Source organism: Bos javanicus, chromosome 16 (genome assembly GCF_032452875.1).
Source record: "Bos javanicus breed banteng chromosome 16, ARS-OSU_banteng_1.0, whole genome shotgun sequence".
Classification (NCBI taxonomy): Eukaryota; Metazoa; Chordata; class Mammalia; order Artiodactyla; family Bovidae; genus Bos; species Bos javanicus.
Window position 1 is genome coordinate 69,970,698 of NC_083883.1, and position 23,520 is coordinate 69,994,217.

The 23,520-nt window shown below is 46.1% G+C and overlaps 1 protein-coding gene across 2 annotated transcripts in view; it reads right to left on the bottom strand.

Moving 5' to 3' along the window:
* Window positions 1–23,520, bottom strand: part of SMYD2 (SET and MYND domain containing 2) — a 53,427-nt gene that overhangs the window by 12,354 nt on the left and 17,553 nt on the right. Inside the window, exons 1-6 of one of the 2 annotated variants that reach the window (XM_061383518.1) lie at window positions 21,302–21,427; window positions 20,149–20,212; window positions 9,986–10,096; window positions 7,308–7,368; window positions 6,471–6,595; window positions 901–968 (exon numbers count right to left, since the gene is read on the bottom strand). In XM_061383518.1, coding sequence (XP_061239502.1) covers window positions 901–968; window positions 6,471–6,595; window positions 7,308–7,368; window positions 9,986–10,096; window positions 20,149–20,212; window positions 21,302–21,303 — 431 coding nt within the window. In that variant the 5' untranslated portion in view covers window positions 21,304–21,427. Of the gene's footprint in view, window positions 1–900; window positions 969–6,470; window positions 6,596–7,307; window positions 7,369–9,985; window positions 10,097–20,148; window positions 20,213–21,301; window positions 21,428–23,520 lie in introns of those variants that run through there. The other variant, XM_061383517.1, reaches the window with a different exon arrangement.

Genomic DNA, 23,520 nt, shown 5'->3' on the forward strand with positions numbered 1-23,520 from the left:
CCCATATGATGCACGGAGCTGGGCATGACAGATGTGTAGACTTCCTGTGCCATCCACGGCCAATGCATGGGTGTTAAGGGTTTCCTGCAACTGCTCCAACCTAGGGGCAGAGGTGCCTGTAGCTTATATTAAGCGACATCACTCTAGACCAAACTAATCTCCAGTGTGGATGGACTCAGACAGGGGGTGCTGGAAGGGCTCCTTTGCTCCATCTGTGAAGCCAGGGCTTGATGTTTGGGACTGATGTATTAGGAGACTACCCTGTCCATTAAACAGATAACAGCAAAGCCATGCTTGGCAGAGCTGTAACATTAAAGTCAGAGCTGTAACAATCTCCACTGGTCAACTGACTGGCCTTTCTTGAATTATTTGTATATTCCTGAGGTTAAAAAAAAATCCTATACGTCTTTGAAATTTATCCCTAGTTTACTACTTTAGCATACTGTCCCTCCAAATGTGCTGTTTCTATACTGGTATATTTCAAAAAAGGACAGATAGGGAAGAAGCTTATATAGTCTCTACGTATTCTACAGTCAATTCCCAGCAATTAATGTTTTCCTTTGAGTGAGAGAAACCCAAAGATTTCCAGAACTACAGCTATGCAAAAAAGCAAATTTCTCAGCAGGGCCTGGGTTGTTCCTTCTATGTGCACTCTGAAATATTCTTTAATAACAGCTCTCTACCTAGCAGGACTTAACAAGCAACTGTTCTCTTAACTACTACCTTCAGATCCTTAAATGCAGGGGAAATATTTTGAAATCTGGCAGAATTAAAAAGGGGATTTAATTCACTCAGAGTCTCATGTCTGCCACATGCAGCTAGGGAGGTTATTGGAAATTAAAAAAAAAATTCAGTGTTAAATAAGTAAAAAGGAAAGAGATGAAGTCACACTCGGCCTACTCAGGAAATATTGCTGATCCCAAATGAGAAAGTTCTTCATCTTCGATTGTGAAGCCATTACAGTTAACCTGCAGGGAGAAAGGGGAGAGAGAGAAAGGGAAAAAAATGAGCTAAAGCTTCTTTTTGGATAGAAATCACCTCTTTAGCTGGGAAGATGTTTGGTTTAGTGATTGGAACACCTTTCTTTTGAACAAGGTATCCTACGTTCAGACACTACTCACCGATCGGTCTCACGTGTAAACAGATACAAGCTGAATGTCAAGTCTGACAGTTCACCTGCCCGTGCTGGCTGAAGGTCACAAAGCACCACTAAGGCTCCAAGGACTCAAGTCTGCAGAGCTGCGTGGCAGTCAGGACATCTGCACTCTAACCCGTTATGCCCCAGGTCTGGTGTGCGATCTTAAACCCATCACTGTGTCCCTTCTGTACTCAGTCTTCTTCTGCTAAAAAAAGAAGCCACTTAATCTGGTACCTCGCTCATAAGGTGAGGTGGTACATCTGACAGGCTTTACACAGCTAATCTAACTGCTGTCCATCCCCTTGAGAGGCAGGGGGACCAAGACCCTGAAGCCAGGGCACCGCGAATGTCCCTTCTTGCCTCAGACACATCAACCACTGGCCACCTGCTCATCTGTGGCAAGAAGTATTACCCTGAAAATCACCAAGGGCAACTCTCAGCATCCTAGAAGCCAAGCTTAGAACTGGTGGGCTGAAGATGAAGACTATACATCTCCAATTTTAGGCTATTCCATAAACTCACTCTTTGCACATTCACCGAGGAAATCTTATATGCTGGGCGCTCTGCAAAGAAGGAAGACCAGGCCAAATCTGCACCCTCCAGGAACACCCAGGCCACTGGGAGACAACTCGGTGAGGGTCTTTCATTTGGACCTACAACTTCACAGCTGGAAGGGAACTCTGTCCCTTTACTTCTCAGACGATGAAACTAAGGTCAGAGAAGGGCAATGACTCAACCAAAGCCAGCAGCAAAGGCTGAGAGCCCGGCTCCTCCTGTGCTGCTAAGAGGCTGTCTGTGAAGCGTGCATGCTGAACGATTCCACCCCGTGAGCTGCAATCAGGCTCTTCCCCACCAGACACACAGCACGGCTGTGCTTCAGGCCAAGGGATGAGCTTTTTGAAACACTACTTTGCTGAGCGCTTAGTCCAGGCTAGGCACTGGGCTGGGTGCTGCACATTGACCCTCCCTTAAATCTACAATACTACCCCATTTTACAGATGGGGAAATTGAGGCCCAGGGAGGTCAATGATTAAGTAATTCAAGGCCATATAAGTAGAAAGTGGCAGAAAAGCAGTCAAAAGTCAAATTAGGCATTCTGATAGCGAGGCTGTCAGAAACACAAGTGTTTCTTTTCACTATACCATGCTTCTTCTAAAATTGTTCTGATCTCTGATTCTTCTGGTTGCAATTTTACTTAAAAGCAAAGGGCCGGTGGCAAAGGCTTGGAAATCTTGGTACATAGAGAAGTAAAGGCTCTGATGGGTTTGACTTATAGCTTTTACCATTCGATACATTTACAACCAGTACTTAAAATTTTCAGTACAAAGAGAGGACTGCAGTGAGTAAAACAAAACACAGTCTTTGGAATCCTGAGGTGTCACGCATTTTTATGTAGAAAACACAGCACGCTGTGTTTGGTGCCGGCCTCAGGTACTCTAACCTCTTCTGTCACCAGGACATTCACCAACCATCATTCACCAGGGACCGTCAACCAACATCGGGTCAAGAGTAAATCAGGATTTTCATTCATTCAACAAAATTTACTGAAGCCTGAACTATGCGTTCTGCACCTGACTAGGTACTGAGGGATGTATACCCAGTCTCGGATTGGGATACTAACATGCCTCGGCCGTGTCTGGTTCCCATAGGACAACAACAAATTCTGCAAAGTGGAAGAAGGCGTGTAAGAATTTAGCAATTTTCACAACGGATCTCGGGACCGACAGCTCCTGACTAGCTCTGAGGGGTGAGGGTACGAGACATGCACCTTTGCTTTGTAATCTCTATAAGGACCATTTGTAATTCCAAATTCCTTCAGGCTTGAATGTCCACGCCCACTGGTCCCTTTATTCCCTCTCCCCTGTCCCCTTACTGTGAGGGAGAGTGCGTTTCTTCACCACAAAGAAAGACTCCTATGAAGCCAAGTGTCATCACTGCCCCTCTCGGGGAGCTGGCGGTGATGTTCAAGCCTAATCGCCTAGCAATTTGCCTGCCAGCTTTCCCTCCCTTCTGAAAGATCCCTAGGGAAGAAAAGTGAACTTGCCTGTTAAGAAAGATGCATAGGCCATCGTCTTTTTTTTTTTCCTGAGTCAAATCAGGCGTAAGTGCCTTGCTGAAGCTTTTCTCATAATTAGCATTTAGACTAGATGTAGGCTGCACACCAAAAATACATTTCCCAACCATGCATATGCTCCCGGTGATTAAAATGCACCTCGGCGCTGCCGAAGGAGTGCAGTCACCTTCTGCTGCCAGCTGCTGCTGGGCCACGAGTTAACCCACAACAGCCTCCCATGAACCAGAGAGGAAAGGGCTCTAAAGCCAGAGGGGTGGACATGCAGCGGGGTGCTGAGCAGCAGGGCCAGAGGGGCTGGGTCTGGGACAGCGCTTTCCACTTGCGCTTCAGAGTTTTCTTTGGGGATACCGAATGTCCCCTTTCAAATTTGTATGTGAGAAAAGACATGAATGTTCGTGTGTATGTACATCGGTGTGTACTCACACCGTCTCAGAGTGGATATTATGATTTGATTAATATGAAAGTCAAAGTTGCTCAGTCGTCTCCGACTCTTTGCAACCCCATGAACTATACAGTCCATGGCATTCTCCAGGCCAGAATACTGGAGCGAGTAGTCTTTCCTCCATCAGTTATATTGATTAATATTAAAGCCTTTGAAAAAACTACCTACCTATATTTACATATGTGTGTGTGTGTGTCTGTATTTATCTCCTGGATACTCTGAGTCAGTCCAAATTTCAAGGACTCTGAGTCACTTTCAGCACAAATCTAACACTTCTATTTTTGACAACAAAGGTCCGTCTAGTCAAAACTATGGTTTTTCCAGTAGTCATGTATGCATGTGAGAGTTAAACCATAAAGAAGGCTGAACACTGAAGAACTGATGCTTTTGAACTGTGGTGTTGGAGAAGATTCTTGAGAGTCCCTTGGACTGCAAGGAGATCCAACCAGTCCATGCTAAAGGAAATCTGTCCTGAATATTCATTGGAAGGTCTGATGCTGAAGCTGAAACTCCATTACTCTGGACACCTGATGCGAAGAACTGACTTATTTGAAAAGACCCTGATGCTGGGAAAGATTGAAGGTGGGAGAAGGGGACGACAGAGGATGAGATGGTTGGATGGCATCACCGACTCGATGGATGCAGTTTGAGCAAGTTCCAGGAGTTGGTGATGGACAGGGAAGCCTGGTGTGCCGCAGTCCATGGGATCACAAAGAGTCGGACATGACTGAGCGACTGAACTGAACTTATTTGTGACATCAACTGCCTTGATTTTTGGTAAATATGGTCCCATATCTCCTATGTCAACATTGAGAAGGCCCATTAGCATGCACTACTCTGTTGCTGGAAGTGAAAAGATACCTTATGTTTATTTCATCACTCTTGCTTTCTCACAAAACCATGCCTCATCTAATCCAGAGAAGTCATGTATCCAGTTTTTCTAAAAATGTAATAAGAGAAGTAAATTCCTCCACTGTGTACTGTTACCCAAATCCATTGCCTTAGCATGGGTAGGGAAATATGCTGTAATCCCAGGATAATATAATGTAATGAAATGAATGAATTCAGGAATGAAATATAATAAAATCAGGAAAGTTTTTCATTATGTCCAATTTAACACTCATGACTTGAACCCATTTTCTCTTTTACTGAGAACAGCATTTTTTTCTGATTATGACAGTCACATAACAGAAAAATATCCACATAAACATAAAGTCTATCAAGGAACTCATCAAACTGTTCTCACTAGTTCTCGCCGTGGGATGAAGTGGGTCAGTGAAGTGGTGAAGACTCACTTCTTTCTTTACAGGAGCAGTTTTTAAAGTGGGAGAACTATGGGTGTTTCTTCTTCTCACTATTTTCTTAAGTTACACATACACACTGTAGAAAATCCAGAAAAATCACCCCCAAAAAGTAAAACTTTTCCACGACTCATGAGATAACTAATGGTGAACTTCCATTTAAACTTGTTTTTAACCAAAATAAATTTTCATATTACACATTTTTCCCCTGCTTTTACACTTGACGTCATGTCATCAGCGCTTTACACATCTTCGCTCTTTGAAATATAATTTATAATGGCCACATAAACTTTAATCAAAAATCTAAGCCATGATTTACCAAATGACTACTGCTGACCATTTATAACATGTATTTCCTTTTCTTTTTTTCCCCTTTCTGTTTTCATGATTTTAAAAAGAACCACACAGTAAACAATTTGCATGTTAATTTCTGTCCATAATCTCTGACTACTTCCTTCGGACAGAGTCCTAAAATGGAATTAGTGACTCAAAGAGTACTGAGGTGATGCTCACTCTATTCTAAGATGACAGTGTGTAAGTACCCACCCGAGCTTTTTTTCCCGTCTAGACACTGAAGGCAGGGGAATGTAGCGACTTGTGCCCACAGAACAGTATTCCAGTATTTCTCCCTCTGCGAAGGTCACCTTCAACTACACATTCGGCTTGTAGGGGAAAACAGGGTATGATAGGGAGAGAAATCCGATCTGGTAAGTCATGCCAGGAAGCGCCACCCTCACAGTAACAGGAAGAAGGATGCAGCCAGACGTGTCCAGCCAAGAGCGCCAACCACACTGCCTTCTCCTGTCCTAGCTATGTCCAGCCAAGCCCAGCCTTTCCAAAAGGCTGGTCGTCAGTTCCTTAGCACCTTTAAGTTGCTCTTGTCTACAAGTCTAATTTTTTTTTTTAATCCTATCTGCTTTTGGTAAACCTACGCTTCTAGTCTAAAAAAGGATTACTTAGCAATCATCGGGAAAGACCTACTGTACCTAGACCCACTCAGGCTCCTCTCTGTGATGTCTGTCCTTCCTGGCCATCTGTATTTGCCTCTGCTTTATCAACACAGTGTTGGTAAGAGTAAAAAAAAAAAAAAAAAAGATTAAAAAAGAAAGAGTAAAGAAAAAAAAAACACAACCCACTACTATCAGAAGGGAAGGTTTAAGAGAAGAGTAAAATTGAATGTAGGAATCTCAAACGGTCTTTCCTATCCAAAGATGTTCCAGTCTGCCACACTCCTGGGACACTGGCAACTCTGTTTTCATAAACTCTTTCTGCAACAGGAGGCACAGGGAGAGTGGATTTCCTATGCTCCACCATCAATGAGGGCCAGCACAGACAGGACAGGATCTGCTCAAGGTCACCTAGCAAGCTTAGGCAAAACACGGACCAAGACGTCAAGAACTGTATCAGGCAGACGCCATCATTCTGCTTTCATTCGTCTCCACCAGCTATGCGCTGGGAGAGGGACGCTGGCAGGGAAAGGCTAAACGAAGTGTCCTCTGACGCTCGCGTGCTTACCTGGGCAAAGAGCACTACTAGGCTGTCGTTGTCGGGGAACTCAAGGTGCTTGGAGTAAAAGTGATGGAGAGCAGCGATGTCACTCTGAATCAAATCCCTCTTCTCATTGTCTAATTTATCCAGATCTGTGCATAAACAAACCATTATTCAGCAGGTAGAAAACTCTGGATCTCTAGCTATACATCCTTTCAGTACTATCCATGGCATAAAGAGAAAGAAAAAAAAAAAGAACACGTGGAGCCCCCAGGAAATATTATCCCTCCTCCCTTAGTCTAACTGATAAGCCCTAGGGCAAAAAGAGCATGCCATTTCTTCCTTCTCTTCCTCTGACAAATGGAAGTCACTCAGGACAGAGAATTTCAACTGACCGTTAACAGTGAGGTCAGGAATAGTGGCAGTGACTGATAACCAGCCTTGGCCTAGTCAAGGGTCCCCCAATTGGCCCCAGAGTCTGTGTCATGATGGAGAAAGTGGACAGCCCCTGATTTAATGCCTCAGTAAGGATATCAGCTGTGTACAGGACTGCAATTCAGCAAAGATCCAAAAAAATATTCAACATGCCAGGAGAGCCAGCAAGAGATAGCTCAGGATGTAATAATTCATCCTGCAAGTTTCCACTTCCCCTTAGTTATTTCCTAGCAAGCCTGTCAACTGAGGGGGAGGGGGGAAGTTATAGTCCATTTTCCAAAACAGCACACAAGTCAAAATAAAAACTGATAACTAAAAAATCCCCACCACCACGAAGAACTCAGCTATCCCTTCCTTCTTTCAATCCTGTCTAATCCACAGAAAACATGTGTCTGAAATAATTCCTCAGCCAGTCACAGACAGACTTACGTGACTCAAACTCCTTCACGGCTAACAATTTCTCTGAAGGTGTTCTCTCTGGGTGGATTTTCTAGTAATTGGGGAAGAAATCACACAGTTACAGATTGCAACGACTTGTGCAAAAAATAGTGCTTTCACGCTTACATCGACATGAAGAAAAAAGCAACAGTTCTAAATGAAGTAAAGAGCTAGCCAAGGAGCCTGCCATTTGGGCTCTGAGAGCATTTGCCCAACGTCCAAACCCAAAGGACTCTTTTGAAAAGCTTTTAAAAGCATCGGCTGCGTTCCTAACACCCTGATAATGCTATGCACACAGTAGGCTCAAAAATGCTTGTTATGGGAAAGAACAGTGGCTAGAAAACAACTTTTTAGGGCCCTGACTTAAAAGGACCGAGTCTACAGATGAGCCATCCCATTTATTATCTCTCCTTCTAAAAAGGAACAAAATCAAACCCCCCATCCATTTTACACTTTCTTTAAGCATAGGCTAAAATGATCTCAAATTCCACGTTTCAAAAAGAACACTTTCGGTTGTATCCGTGAGCCGAGATTCACTTGAAACGTGTTGCCGGCTTTGTTCTAGACACCCCAAGAGGAGCTGACAATAGTAAACCCGCCAGGCTTTGAGAACATGAATAAACTTGGTGTTGACAAGAGTTCAAACGCAGAGCTCAAGAGCTGGCCCAAGGCCGTGTCTTTGTAATCGGCTATTCAACTGGAGGATACAGGTGGTCCACCCAGGCGTGCTCACCTCCCTAGTTAACATGTTACGCTTCCCCTCGGTAGTTGGGTAGCCTGTCCCCCCAAATCCTTTGCAAGTGACTAGAATACAAATGGTCTGTTTTTTTAATCATCAAGTCCTACAGAGATGAAAAGATGGCCAGGTAACTTTTCATTTAATAGACTATTAGTGGTAGCAGTAATTATAATAACAGTTGAATGAAACTGGTATAAACTCATCACAGCTTTCAGACTACCCTCCTGGTGCCAAAACATTTCAATAGTTCTTTTTTGGAGTGGAAATCTTCCCATTCACAGGATCTATTTCTATAAGATTAGTAAGTCATTTTCCCTGGGAAAACTTTTCATTCAGAAAAGGGCACCAGTTCCTTCTGAATTCTTAACCACTACACTTTCAATAATGTCAGGAGATGGGGCTGGGGGAGAACCAGGAGGCTGGTCACTCAGTCCTTGCAAGATGCTTACGGATCGAATCTGATGGCTTATTTACCCTGACACCTTGGTGGCTCAGACGCTAAAGAATCTGCCTGCAATGCATGACACCCAGGTTTGATTCCTGAGTCAGGAAGATCCCTTGATGAAGGAAACGGCAACCCACTCCAGTATTCTTGCCTGGAGAATCCCAGGGACAGAGGAGCCTGGTGGGACTACAGTCCATGGGGTTGCAAAGAGTCGGACACGACTGAGCAACTAACACACACACACATACACTCACCCAGTCACACCATTTTCTCCTACCCTTTCCTTCCGACCAAGTACTCGGCCTATATTTAAAGACAACTGTGAGCAAGGAACCAAAAGTTAACCTCCTCCAGCGAAAACAATTCTGACTTTTCGGTCCCACTCTACAGGCCAGCCTTGAGAGCCTCTGGTTACCCTGAGCAGGCGAAGTGGCATTTCAGCAAGCACCTGACCCAGGCTGAACATAATGGAACTATGACCTCAGAGGTTGGAAATGTTCTACTTCTGTTTACGAGGTCGAGGAGCCTAACTTGGTCTGGGGACAGATATGAGTTGATCATTATGATCACGTGTGATTTCGATCAAAAAAAAAAAAACCCAGAAAGTTTTAAATGGAGGGAGGTGTGGTAAGGGAAGATAGAAAGAAGAGGCAGATGAAATTTCAGCTTTTAAGATTTCCAGTACAGAGGCCCTGCCCGCAGCTTATCACTGGCAAGCAGCTCTGCGGACATTCGCCTTCTAAGCTCCGTGCAGCCCATTTCACTGTGTCACAAGGACACGTCCTGTGGCATTTTCCTCCCCTCCATTTAAGCTGGTCCTGTCAAGATCAGGCGTCTTACTATCATGCAACCAGTACGGGACTGAGCCCAAAAGGGGTCAGGACAGCCAGCCCTGGCTTCATCTTTGGAGGAAACTGTTGATGGCCACATCGTTCCCACCCCACCTTCTGGCCTTGATTTTTACTTTTCTGCTCCTCTTGTTCCTCTCCCAGCAGGCTCCATGCTGGTTGTCTCACCCCGTTCCCTGCCCACCGAGGGGGGCAAGTATGGGGACAGGGAAGAGCAGGAGCCAGCCCAGGACAGGGGGCGAGGGGAGGCGGCAACAGGGGTGCACGCTGTAACAGAAGGAAAGAGAGGACCTCCCAAAGCTTTGAAGGCCAGTCTGGTTCCCTAGGACGCTCTCATTACCGTCACTCAGGTTTTCATGCCCTGAGAAGCCATATTTTTCTATGCAAACCTATCTCATAGGTTTGCTAAGAAAACAAAGCAGTGGCTACGTCCCTGGCCTGGCATGAGTGACATCCTAGCTGCACAAGGCAGACAAGCCAGCTCACTCCCGGAGCCTTGCACTTAACTCTGTGGTAAGTGATGGGAAAGGCGGTCCCAGAATGGTGAGCGAGAGATGATCACCACGGGTCCCTCACTCATCTTTCTGACCTCAAAGAAAAAAATTAAACACATTTGAACCTGATCCCAATTCCTCACCTGTTTGGCCAGAATCCTTGCTGTCAACCTTACAGTCTCAGAGGGATTCCAGTTTTCCCCAAAAACAACCATGGGAGAACATTCCAGCTTGTGCATGGGCCAATCTTCTCTCTGGGAAAGTTAAAAAAAAAATATTACACACACAAACACATTGCAATAAAGTTTGAAACAAGAGGATGCAGCAAGTTCTCCTAGTTAAGGTCAAGTGAAATATGTTTCCTTTTGGAAAACACGACGGTGCTCACAAAAGTTAGAGATGAAAACATCCTTTAAGATAGACGTGGCTGTATGACCTTGACTCAGGGCTGGCTGAGCTTGCTGGCAAGAGAAAATCTGCTTCATGTGGTTTCCTCAAGCATCTCACGCCCCTCACTATTCCAAACAACATGCACACCTTTGCATTATCTGGATGCCGTCATGTCACTCACGGGGTGAGTGACTTGGGTATCAGCTGTTGGTCTGGCTCTGCTCCCTACGGTTCTGGTCTGGCTCTGTTCTCACATTAGGGCAAATAACCGAGAAGTGACATCCACAGCACCTCGTCCTCTTCTATAGGTGATAAAATCCTACTAGAGACGAGGGCTCTGTCAAGGACCCACGAAGAGTCTGGCCAGGGCAACTCTCAGGCATATTTAGGAACATGGACTCCCTGAAGAGTCACTGGATAAAAGAGGAAAACTGGACTCCTTTCTAACACCCGTCTTGATGCTTTTCGCTCCAGGCTGCAGGGTGAAGGGCATGTGCTCACTCCTGGAAGGGTGGAGATGCCCCTTTTGCAATGGGAAGACTGGGGAAGGAGGAGGGTGGGGTGCTGGGGAGGAAGGCGCTGAGGACCGGGGCGTAAAGGACGACGCTGGTGCTGGTGACGGGGTCCGTGGGGGATGACTGGGAACTGGCTGAACCATACGGGCTCTGATAAAAACCAGCTGCGGTGGCGTGATGGGCTGAGTGGCTGCAGGAGTGGACTCAGTGGAAGTATGCAGACACTCCTTGCTGCAATGGAACTGGGTACCATCGTGGTCTTCCCTCCGCCTCTCCTGCCTCAGAAAGGGGCAAGCCTGACTTTTCCGATGCTCAGGCCAGAACCCTGGAGACTTCCTGGCCGCCTCTCTCTCCCCCACACTCCACGTTCACCTCTCTGGCGAATCCATCCTGTCTGCCTGCGGAATACGCCCAGCCTCTGATCATTTCCCACCCGCACCTTCCTTACTGTGTGGCAGACCCTACACCTACCCCGCAACGGCTCCCTCTGCCTCCTACCTGGACACCTGCTTCTTGCCCCCCCTACCCCCTACCCCACCCCCAACTCTGTTCCAGAGAGCAACCGGAGTAATCGATTCTGAGAAACACAACTCGGATCCTGCAGTTCACGGCTCAGCATGCTCTAATGGCTTCTCCCCTCAGAGCAAAAGGCCAAGTTGTAATGATGATTCATGAGGCCACACGTGGTAGGAGCTGACCCTCTGCTACTCTGAGCTCATCCCCCTACCACGCTCCCTCACCTCACTCTACCTGGCCACCATGTCTCCTCGCTGCTCCCTAGACCGACCACGCTTGCTCCTGCCTTGAGAGCTTTGGCACTTGCTGCATTTCCTGGAGAGATGCCTCTTCCCCAGACATCCTGTTGGCTCCCTCCTCCATGTCTCTGTTCTGATGCCCCTTTTCAAGGTACCCTCCCCAAACCAGCACTCTCCCCCCATCACTCTCCCTTTTCCTTGCTTTACATGTCTCCTTAGTACTTCTCACCACCTGACATACTTATTACACACTGATTAGATGTTTGGTTTACTACATTGTGCCCCCTGCCCCCACTATTCATCTGTTTCGGGTAAATCTATTATCCCAGAACCTAGAACTGTGCCTGACAGTCACTAAGCACTCAATAAAGTTGTTGAATGAATGAAGATGTCTCCCTCCCCATGGCCAAGAAAGAAAGACACGCTGTCACTTAATGATTTAATGCAGCCCCCATGGCAGACAGACCTTGGGCTCAAGCTCTGTGCCAAGGTGTTCTGCAGAGTTAAATAACAGCGTGCCGAATATAACCAAGAGCAAGGAGAGACAGAAATGACAAGATATACACAAGGGAGAAGAGGATCTGTTTTTAGCCGAAGCCTAAAACGAGAGCTCAGTGATGAAGCAATGAGGTAGGAACAGGTAGGTTCAGCTCCCAGCAGACAAACTGGCTCCGCACACAAACGCAAAGCAAAAAGGGAAAGACAACAAGGGCTTCTGGCCTTGGGGCATCCGAGGGAATTGAAGAACACTAGCTGGGGACAGACAGGTAACTGACGCCTATGAACACACACAGGAAGTTCACTGTGACCCTAGCAATGCTAAGAAAAGGTGTTTGCATGGCCTTAAACATGCTAGTTTCCTGAAGTATACGAGGTGTCTTTGGTGTTTAACAATGAGCTCCAATGAGAAAGAAGTTTAACATTTCTTAATATGACTTATGTGTTTTTAATACAATTTAATTAATACGAATATAAATAAATAAATACGAACACACAATGCTGACATCTATTGATGTTAATGTCCTCCAGGGAAGAGAACCTAACTACAGGGCACGCTAGGGAGAGCAGAGTTCTATCCAGCAAGAGGAGACTAGCCTGGGGCTCGGGGAGACATGCATTCTCACCCCGCCCTCCAGCGAAGCAGCTATGTCACACCAGACAGTCCTCTTAATCCCTGTGCCTGCGTATCCTTGGCTGTAAATAACATGATCCCTAAGTTACTTAGCAGGTCCGGAATTCCGAGTCTACGATTGTATGCCTTCCAACAGTGATAATCAGACACAAAGCTTGAAGCCTACCGTTATCAGGCATTCATGCAACCACAAAGGGTCGTTTGAGGATCCAATAAACAAGCTAACCCACAAGAAGCACTCAGACCAGTGCCTGGCACACAACGTGCTCTCGACAAATGCCGGTAATTGTTCATGTACTGGTTCCTTCATTCATTCAGTAAGCCCTTGATGACCCCAGAGGCAGGGATGGGAGATGGAGTCTTTGACTTCAAGTAGTTTATGACCATATCAGAACACAAAGTAAAGCAAGAGCACCTAGAATGTAACAGAGACCCACACAGAGCAGTGAAATCGGAGAGCTTGGTAAAGTCAAGGACCCGCAGAATCATGTTACGTTTCATCAAGGGAAATTTATCAGCTGGTAAGAAGTTTTCCTCTTCTGTCAGAAGGTGGAATTGTCAGAGACATACCACAGTGGCACTACTTGGCTTCCAGTTTTCTTCAAAATTTAAGCTGTTACTCCTTTCCTGGTTGCAATCTTTATAAAACTTTTATGTAAATTCAGACGGATCCCATTTTCTAGGAAAGTAATATATTACAAACAAATGCATAGGAAGGATTCAGAAAGACACATGCCGAAGTGTTACTAGCGGTTTTCTCTGGAAGGATAAAATTATGAAGTATGGATACTCTTTCTGTTCCTCTTTCAGTCTGAAACTTCTGATTTTTCTATAATGAGCACAGATGATTCATGCAATGAATTTAAACAATTAAATCTATGTGCAAAGTGTGAGAGGGAATTTTTTTGGTACCCTTTTAAACTTCTAGTTCACTGTCAGCCACTGTAACAACAGCTCTGCATGACTTTCCTTTTTGTGCATGGACCAAAATGCTTAAAGATGCATAAAGAGTTGCAAAATTGTCTCATGGTACACCAGCACTTCCAACGCTGGAAGAAAAGAGGATTTGTTATGTCATCCAGTTTTCTGCTGAGCAAATGATATATTGGCTCCCTGCATAAGGAGACTGAATTTTTATTGTGAAGTCCCCTTTTCTAACTCCTGCATTTGGTGTTTCTTTTGTTCTAAAGGGACTTTCAATTTAGACCATAATTCCAGTTCAGCTATTTCAAATCCTGAAAGATGATGCTGTGAAAGTGCTGCACTCAATATGCCAGCAAGTTTGGAAAACTCAGTAGTGGCCACAAGACTGGAAAAGGTCAGTTTTCATTTCAATCCCAAAGAAAGGCAATGCCAAAGAATGCTCAAACTACCTCACAATTGCACTCATCTCACATACTAGTAAAGTAATGCTCAAAATTCTCCAAGCCAGGATTCAGCAATATGTGAACCGTGAACTTCCAGATGTTCAAGCTGGTTTTAGAAAAGGCAGAGGTACCAGAGATCAAATTGCCAACATCCTCTGGATCATGGAAAAAGCAAGAGAGTTCCAGAAAAACATCTGTTTCTGCTTTATTGACTATGCCAAAGCCTTTGACTGTGTGGATCACAATAAACTGTGGAAAATTCTGAAAGAGATGGGAATACCAGACCACCTGACCTGCCTCTTGAGAAACCTATATGCAGGTCAGGAAGCAACAGTTAGAACTGGACATGGAACAACAGACTGGTTCCAAATAGGAAAAGGAGTACGTCAAGGCTGTATATTGGCACCCTGCTTATTTAACTTCTATGCAGAGTACATCATGAGAAATGCTGGGCTGGAGGAAGCACAGGCTGGAATCAAGATTGCCGGGAGAAATATCAATAACCTCACATATGCAGATAATACCACCCTTATGTCAGAAAGTGAAGAAGAACTAAAGAGCCTCTGGATGAAAGTGAAAGAGGAGAGTGAAAAAGTTGGCTTAAAGCTCAACAGTCAGAAAACTAAGATCATGGCATCCAGTCCCATCACTTTATGGCAAATAGATGGGGAAACAGTGGACACTATGGCTGACTTTATTTTTCTGGGCTCCAGAATCGCTGCAGATGGTGATTGCAGCCATGAAATTAAAAGACGCTTACTCCTTGGAAGGAAAGTTATGACCAACCTAGAAAGCATATTAAAAAGCAGAGATATTACTTTGCCAACAAAGGTCCGTCTAGTCAAGGCTATGGTTTTTCCACTGGTCATGTATGGATGTGAGAGTTGGACTGTGAAGAAAGCTAAGCACCAAAGAATTGATGCTTTTGAACTGTGGTGTTGGAGAAGACTCTTGAGAGTCCTTTGGACTGCAATGAGATCCAACCAGTCCATTCTAAAGGAGATCAGTCCTGGGTATTCATTGAAAGGACTGATGTTGAAGCTGAAACTCCAATACTTTGGCCACCTGATGCGAAGAGCTGACTCATTTGAAAAGACCCTCATGCTGGGAAAGATTGAGGGCAGGAGGAGAAGGGGACGACAGAGGATAAGATGATTGGATGGCATCAGTGACTCAATGGACATGGGTTTGGGTGGATTCCGGGAGTTGGTGATGGACAGGCAGACCTGGCGTGCTGCGGTTCACGGGGTCGCAAAGAGTCGGACACGACTGAGTGACTGGACTGAACTTATATACATGCCTGTGTGATTTCCTGAAATGCAGAGTAGCATGCATAAATGATTTCTTAAAATGTGGAATAGTAAGAAAATGTCATAGGGCTACTGTTCTCCAGCACTATTCTCTGTGAGAGGAAGAATGCAAAAAGTATCAGGGGCTTCATGACTGCCTCCCACGGGGATGACACTGGGATGACAGCCACTGCTGGCCCCTATCTGCTTTGTTTTCTATTTCCGTAAAAGAGTGATGGGAAACACTCACTGATTCTTACTGGTGATGTTAAACATTTATTCACAGGAAAAAAACAGTGGCTCCTTTGAGGATGCTTCCTATGTCTGAAAGAAAAGAACGAAGTGAATTTAACCAGGACGAAACCCCTGACTCTAGCCCACTCACTGATCACCCAAAAAATGATAGGGTCATTGGAGCATTTCTTAGACATTTTCTACACTTCAGTTACTTTCTAATTGGTGATAAAAGTCGAGAATGTTCTTGCATCTTTGGTCACGCACTCCTCATACATGCTTCAATCTTCATCAGAACATGCTCCTTCCTCCTTTCAAAATCACACTCGTAATCATAACACCTCCACTTACAACACACAAACCGTTTTCTTCTATTTGTCAATGTTAAGAAATAACACCTTAGAAAGTTCTACTCCACAATGATTCCTCTATGTAATACCTCTAAAATTCTTTTCTTCAATGTGTCGTGGTACAATTGAACAAAAAAGTCAGAGTGAACAACACTCTTAGTTTTCCAGGCATATTTATAAAAATATAGTTCATTAAAACACACAACTTACAAACCGAGCCTAACTAAAAAGGAATTTCTATTTCTTTTATACTTCCTCCCATTACCCTTTCATGCATTGTCAATTAAAATCTCTCCTCTGGCAGGATCACACTGAGTCAAATGAACGAAAAGGAGAATAAATGGGACAAGACATGAGCCAAACTGTATAAAATAAAGCATGGTCCTAAAGTCCTGCAATCAGAGGTTGGCTGGGGACAGGAAGCAGAGTCCTGAGGGGCTCTAACATGCTGCATTCCTGGAAGGACACCCTCAGGGAGGGATGTGGACCTTACACTCTTGGAGAGGTTTCCGGAAAGACAATACGACTGGAAGGGATCTTCCCTTTCACTTCCATGAAAGGCCACTTCTCCGTCTCTGACTCATCCCCAGAGCGCCTCTTCTCCTGGAGGGTCCTCAGAACCCCCAGGCGCAGTGCTGGAAAGCTGTGAAAGCCCTCCTCAGGGTTCCTGCACACTCTTGTCTCAGTTTTGTTGCTGTGTGACCTTGGGCAAGTCACTCAGCCACTGTGGACACTGCTTTCTATCTACTGATAAGCTCCTTTCCAACCCCGTCATCTGCTCTGTGGTATGGACCCCCTGGTGACTCCAGGTGGGTGGGGTCTGCCTTTGAAGAAGGCCCAGTGAAGAGGAAAAGACCCTGATGCTGGGAAAGACTGAAGGCAGGAGGAGAAGGGGACGACAGAGGGTGAGATGGTTGGATGGCATCACTGACGCGATGGGCATGAGTTTGAGTGAATTCTGGGAGACAGTGAAGGACGGGAAAGCCTGGAGTGCAGCAGTCCCACAGGTTGCAAAGAGTCAGACGTGACTGAGTGACTGAACGACAGTGGAGAGGGCCACGCTTTCTTAGGTGGAGAATCACTCAATTACCTTCCTGACTGCTGCCCTTGTTTTGTACCCCTTGTTTTATCCTGCGGCAGAGTCTCCACCTTGATCCCATCCAAGTATTCCCTTGGGCAGAACTCCGAATCCATTTTCATCTGGAGCAAATGCCCCAGACTCCTCCCCAATGATTTTACGGATGAAGCGCTTCTACGGCCGTTTGTTTCTAGGCACTTAACTCTATGACCATCCTGTCTCACTGTGATACGGCGTCCTGCTCCTACTCAGCCCTTCAGATGACAGGACGGAAAACCTTAATGATCACGTGCCTCCCCCTGCTGCAACAGGAGAGAAAGGAAACAGACATGAAACAGGCCAAATCCAGCCTCACTTCTAGAAACCAATGGCTTTTGGTAAGGGTGTTACTACTTGTCATCTACAAGAATATTTTGGTTATAGGATCCTTCACAGAGCACGGGGAAACTGAAGTGCAATACTGCTCCCTAGGACCGAGGGTGTCCTGGCCCAGCGGCTGGACGCAGCAAGCTGTCACGGCCAGGACCTTTGACATGACTGAGAATCACAGGTCTGTGTCCCCTACCCTGGGGTGCCTTGCTACAGCAAGCACATTATGATGGGACCAGGAGGAGGACATGCAGCCTGTCAAGCCTATTGCTGTAAAGTAATAAAAAGGCTCATCTTTCAGGGTCGTGTCTTCTTGCCTTTTCATTCTGTAAGGTGACTGATGCGGAGGCTGAAGCTCCAATACTTTGGCCACCTGATGCAAAGAGCCAACTCACTGGAAAAGACCTGATGCTGGGAAAGACTGAGGGCGGGAGCGGAAGCGGGCAACAGAGGATAAGACAGTTGGATGGCATCACCGACTCAACGGACACGAGTTTGAGCAAACTCTGGGAGATGGTGAGGGAGAGGGAAGCCTGGGGTGCTGCAGTCCATGGGGCTGCAAAGAGGAGGACACGAATTAGAGACGAAACAACAGTAAAGACGCATTCTGGTTCACACAGGTTGATATACATGGTTGCCGGGAACCTCCCAAGGCCAGGCACCTATCACTGTGAGTCAGCAAATCTGGAAGACTAGGTCCTAAAGGCAAGGGAACCACAATGGCCACAACATGTATAACCTGGACTACGGTTATACACCAGTGTTATGCCACCTGTGCGGGCCTAATGAAGACAGCTCAAGAGACCAAGAGGTAGCTCAGCATCTCACAGATGCCCATGTTTCATATCCATGCAGAGTTTACAGTTCATCAGAGAAGTTAAAGTTCGATTTTGTAACAAGCACTATGCATATAATGTACACTATTAGGGATCTCAAGTTCTTAGAATGAGTCCATACTCTTTGGTGAAGAAAAACCCAGTCTTTTAAATCTAAAGTGGGCTGCCTACTTTATTCTCTGCATAAAGCTAAGCTTCAGTCCAGACTGAATTACTATCATATTATTATTTATAAGCCCTCATGCCTGCACGCAGCATCACAGTTTACATAGAACCTTGATATCTCACATATCATTTGATCCTTATAATTCATCAAGATAGGGGCCACTGTCCTCATTTACACTTAAAGAAACTGAGACTCTGAGACATCCTTTGAATTGTCAAGTTCACAGAGGTAGGCAGGTGCAGGGCTGGAACTATATCCTCCGAGTCTTCTGTGTTACAATAGTCTGACCTGTGTGTGACTAGCTGGCTTCTTTAAAGAATCAGAATATCATGAGCTACTTTTTCTAGAAGCGTTTAACTTAAATATAGAAACAGCTAACTTATCAGGCCTGAAACCTAATCACGTCATTCCAGCACTTGCTGACCTCTTCGCGTACCTAGCAATCTAACCACAGAACTCTGTCCATAATCGGGAGAAGCAAAGCACAGTCTCTCCTCTTCAGAAGAAGCCACACTCCCTGATAAACCAACAACAAGCCCATCTATATTCTCACTGCCCTGCAGGCCAGAAGCCTGTATGGAGACACAGGGAGGTGGACCAGGCACGTGGTCTTCAGAGCCAAGGCAGACCTTCCCAAGCCAATGGCTCAGCCTGTGTTTCCTCTGGCCAGGGCCTCTGTGAGGAGAGCTCTGTCAGATAAGACTTTGGGGCTTAGCAACCTCTCCCACTGCTGCACAACACCCTTTGGAGACATTCAGAGACCAGCTGTGTAGGGAGAAAACAGAGGAAAAAAAAAAAAAAGAAACCATGGGTAATGTGGTCAACCAGAGCAGGGGTGGGGGGCGGAGGAAAGTGACAGTTAAGTATGGGAAGAGGAACAAAACCGAGGTGCAGGTATGAAGAACAGTCTCCCTGTCCCTTAGAACCACTATTTAGTAGCATCATTTCCCAAGCCATATTAGCAGGTTCCCATTTAAAAAATAGATTGGGGAGGATACACAGAGATTGAAGATCATATCCTCCCCAAATTCAAACTGCTAGAACATGGAGTGCATTTTCTGTAATACCTGTGAACATTTTGTGTAACTATACAGTATTAAGTAGAAAAGTTTAGGGGGCGGGGAACTTATCCCTTAAAGAATCTACCAAGAGTTCCTCCAAATACCCTCTTGAAATCTTCAGTCCTGGGTTACAAGACTCCCTCAAGATGCACATGGCCTGTGGTCTACGTGTAACCTGCCTGAACCACTCAGGCTCCACTGCTGCCGAGACACCACCCCCAGGTCTCCCGGTCCAAGTTCAGACCAGCCCACCTCTGGCTGCACAAAAGCTGTGTCAGGGGCCCACCTAAGTCCAGCTGGAATCAGGCTAGATTAGACTGGCCCAAGGGCAACGTGTGGCCTGCTAGGGGGATAGATACAAATTCAGACTTGGTGATGGTAAAGACTAAACAATTTTAAAGACAGCATTTTAACATTTTTCACTGGTTGTCTTTGCACATTCCATCTGTTGCTGGGAGCCGTGGTGGGGCAGACTGTCGACCTTGGTGATACACCTGCCTGTATCCTACGTGGCCCCTGTGTCTTTCCCACTTTACCAACCTCTATTTTTGATCCTGTGTGGGGCCCCAAAATGCTACTGCCCATCACTGGCTGCCCATCACCATCAGTCCTGGGTGCCAGCACACAGGGGCATCCAGCCACACCCTACGCCACAAGGAGGCTTTCCAGCTCTGGCTGCGGAAGGGCCCTGGGATGCTGTGACAAGGATGAGAAGGATGCTGGGGTACCAGGCCCTCCCTGCCAGCTGGCCCAAAGACACCTACCTGACACTCCACGTTGCAGTAAAATGCCTGCTTGCATCTTCCACATTTGGACAATCCTTCTTTCCTTAAAAACAGAAAGGGCACTGTAGTGGTGAGAGGCGGAGAAACATGAAGCCGCGCACTTTGTCATGCAATAACAACAGCCATCTGGTCCGAAAGCGGAGCCAAGAGTCACCTTACCTTGCTCTCCCACTGGTACGTGCCATTTTCCCAAAGGAGAGTTTGACCAGACTCAGCCCTTGAGTGGGAGTAAGTTGGTCAAAGGGGATACGCGCCAACACTGACCGACCCCGACAGCGTGAAGGGCACTTTCCAAAGAGACGAACGACACGATCTCTGACCCATGAGCCTGGCCCGGGACATCACAGCTGTTAACATCAACCTGCACTATGACTCAATGCTTTGGGGCAAGTCAGAGGCTCTTATGCCCTGATTTTCTCACCTGCTAGAAAGGGACAGAAATAAACAAAGCCGCCTTGGAAGCCTGAGTCTGTAAAGACAGAGGACTGGGGTCGACCTATATACTGCTAAGAACACAAAGTGGGTGACAATCTTTAGTATTTAGGGATGCAGAAGACAGGATGGAGCATGTCAGTGACAAATGTTGTCTAGAAAGCAAAATTTAAAAACAACGCTACCCAGCAACTAGAGACATATTCTTAAATAAAATACCCCTGGATCTCACTGGTACACACATCTACCTTGTCTGTATCCCACTGAATGATTCTTCTGCTTTGTCATAATTAGGTCAGTCCTCCCCGTTCATCACCATAGAATTCATTTTCCTGCTTCTCATAGGGGATAGGGACGTTGCTGTTCCCTAACTGTTAGTTGCTGGTATGTTTGCTGTGTTAGACAAGCCACAGGATTTTTCAAAAACTGTGAAGCCACTGAGTTAAACCGCCTATGACAGAACCCTTCAAATTTTTCTGAGATGGGCAACAACCACTTTGTTAAATGAGAGTGTGATCTGTAAAGCCTGCTGTCTGCTTCTCACTGACCACCCTGAAGCCAGCTTTCCAATGCACAGAAATGCTGGTGCTGCAAAGGGCACTCTCGCTTACTGCCGGGGACGCCCCCTGCCCTGCCATGGAGCCCCCTCACCCCCACCCTGTCTGCAGCGTGCCCGGAGGGCTGATATTGCAAGACATACATATCATCACGCTGCAGAGTCCTCCTCCGCGTCTTCTCAGAGAGTGGTAGTCACCACACTACTCCCACGGAATCGGGAAAGGGTTCCAAAAATGCTACTGTTGGAACAAAACTGGCTGCCTTGCAGTTTTCATGACAGTGCTTGGATTCCAAGCAGCAGGCTGAAGAATTGTGTGGGAGAAAAAAACGCAGCTCGCAGTTGAGGTATAAATAAATATTCCGAGTTTGCACATCTCAGTGGTTCAAAGAGGAGCCCACTAATTTGGCTGAGTGCATCCTCTGGCCTGAAATACCCTCCAAGGGTGCATGTGGATGAGACGGCCGGCCCTGGCGTCTCCTGCACTTTATGCCAAGGGGAAAAGGACAGACGATGTGCTCAAAGACAACTGTGAAGTGACTAGTGAGCAAGTGCTAATTGACGGGGACCGTGAAGGAATGCCAAAGGAATGAAAGTGCAGACGGGCAAAGCCGCAGAGGGAACTCTGAAAATTCTTTTCCAAAAGACGTGTGTTGGGACATGGACAATGGGTGGGTAGATGCCACCCATAACAATGTCCATCTGAAACAGCCATTTGGTGACGGTTGGTTTTGCAGGGGGCGAGGTCATAAAACCTCTCTGAGAATTTAAAGCTATTAACTCTCCCCAACAACCCACCTTCTCCCCAACCCTCAAAGAACAGCAGAAAATGCTATGAAATTTTGAGGGCTCACCGGCCACCTAGAATCTATGCACAGACTAGTGAAGTGTTTCTGAAACCTGAATTAAGACCCTTGATATAACGGACCAGGAAACTATCAGAAAAAATGTCTTTATTAGCTCTACACCATACAAAAAGAAAACAAGGATTATATACAGAGATATTCCGCACATAGATGTGAGCAGTAAAGCTAATACGAAACCAAGGTTTGTTTTCGGCTTATTTGTTTTTGTCTTGTTTCGGATATTACCAAGGTAATATCCCAGGAAGGAAAAAAAACAACTGGGCTCTGGTGAATGCAGGAAGAACTCTAGTGGGATTTCATCAAAATAATAGATCTCCCAAAGGCCAGGCTTCATTCAGCCTGGCTAGTCACCAAGTCCATGGCCACAGACAACGAAGACCAGGAAAAAAGAGCTAACTCGTCAAGACTGGCAAGAGGTTACATAATGCCAATGGTTCTCGAGGTGTGGTCTGTAGACTACTGGAGGCCCAGAGGCCCTTTCAGGGAGCCCGTGAGATCAAAGCTATTTCCAGAATGTACTACTGCCTTTAGTGTCTTGACATTTGTGCTCTAGCAAGTGGAGGGTGCCTGGAGGGTGAAACCCGCAAGGCTTTGAAGTGAAATGAAGTCAAAGTGGCTCAGTCGTGTCCAACTCTTTGAGACCCCATGGACTAGTCCATGGGATTCTCCGGCCCAGAATACTGCAGTGGGTAGCCTTTCCCTTCCCAGGGGATCTTCCCAACCCAGGGATCGAACCCAAGTCCCTCGCATTGCAGGCAGATTCTTTACCAGCTGAGCCACAAAGGCTTTAGTACAAATCAAAGCAGCGAGTAAGTAGTCACTGTATTCCTCACTTCCACATGCTCACAGCCAGGGGGGGAAAGCCAGTTTCACTTAAGAATACACCTAAAGAAATCTAAACTATGATACAAATGAACTTACCTAGGAAACAGACTCACAGACTTAGAGAACAGACTTGTAGTTGCCAAGGGGTAAGGGATGGACCAAGAGTTTGGGATGAGAGAATGCAAACCATTACATGGTGGTGGTAGTGTCACTAAGTCGTGTCCGACTCTTGTGACCCCATGGACTGTAGCCTGCCAGACTAATACACACACACAGAGGAGTCTGGCAGGCAGGCTACAGTCCATGGGGTCACAAGAGTCGGACACGACTTAGTGACACTACCGCCACCGTGTAATGGTTTGCATTCTCTCATCCCAAACTCTTGGTCCATCCCTTACCCCTTGGCAACTACAAGTCTGTTCTCTGTGAGTCTGTTTCCTAGGTAAGTTCATTTGTATCATAGTTTAGATTTCTTTAGGGGTATTCTTAAGTGAAACTGGCTAGTACTTTGGCCACCTCATGCAAAGAGTTGACTCATTGGAAAAGATTCTGATGCTGGGAGGGATTGGGGGCAGGAGGAGAAGGGGACGACAGAGGATGAGATGGCTGGATGGCATCGCTGACTCGATGGACAGGAGTTTCAGTGAACTCCGGGAGTTGGTCATGGACAGG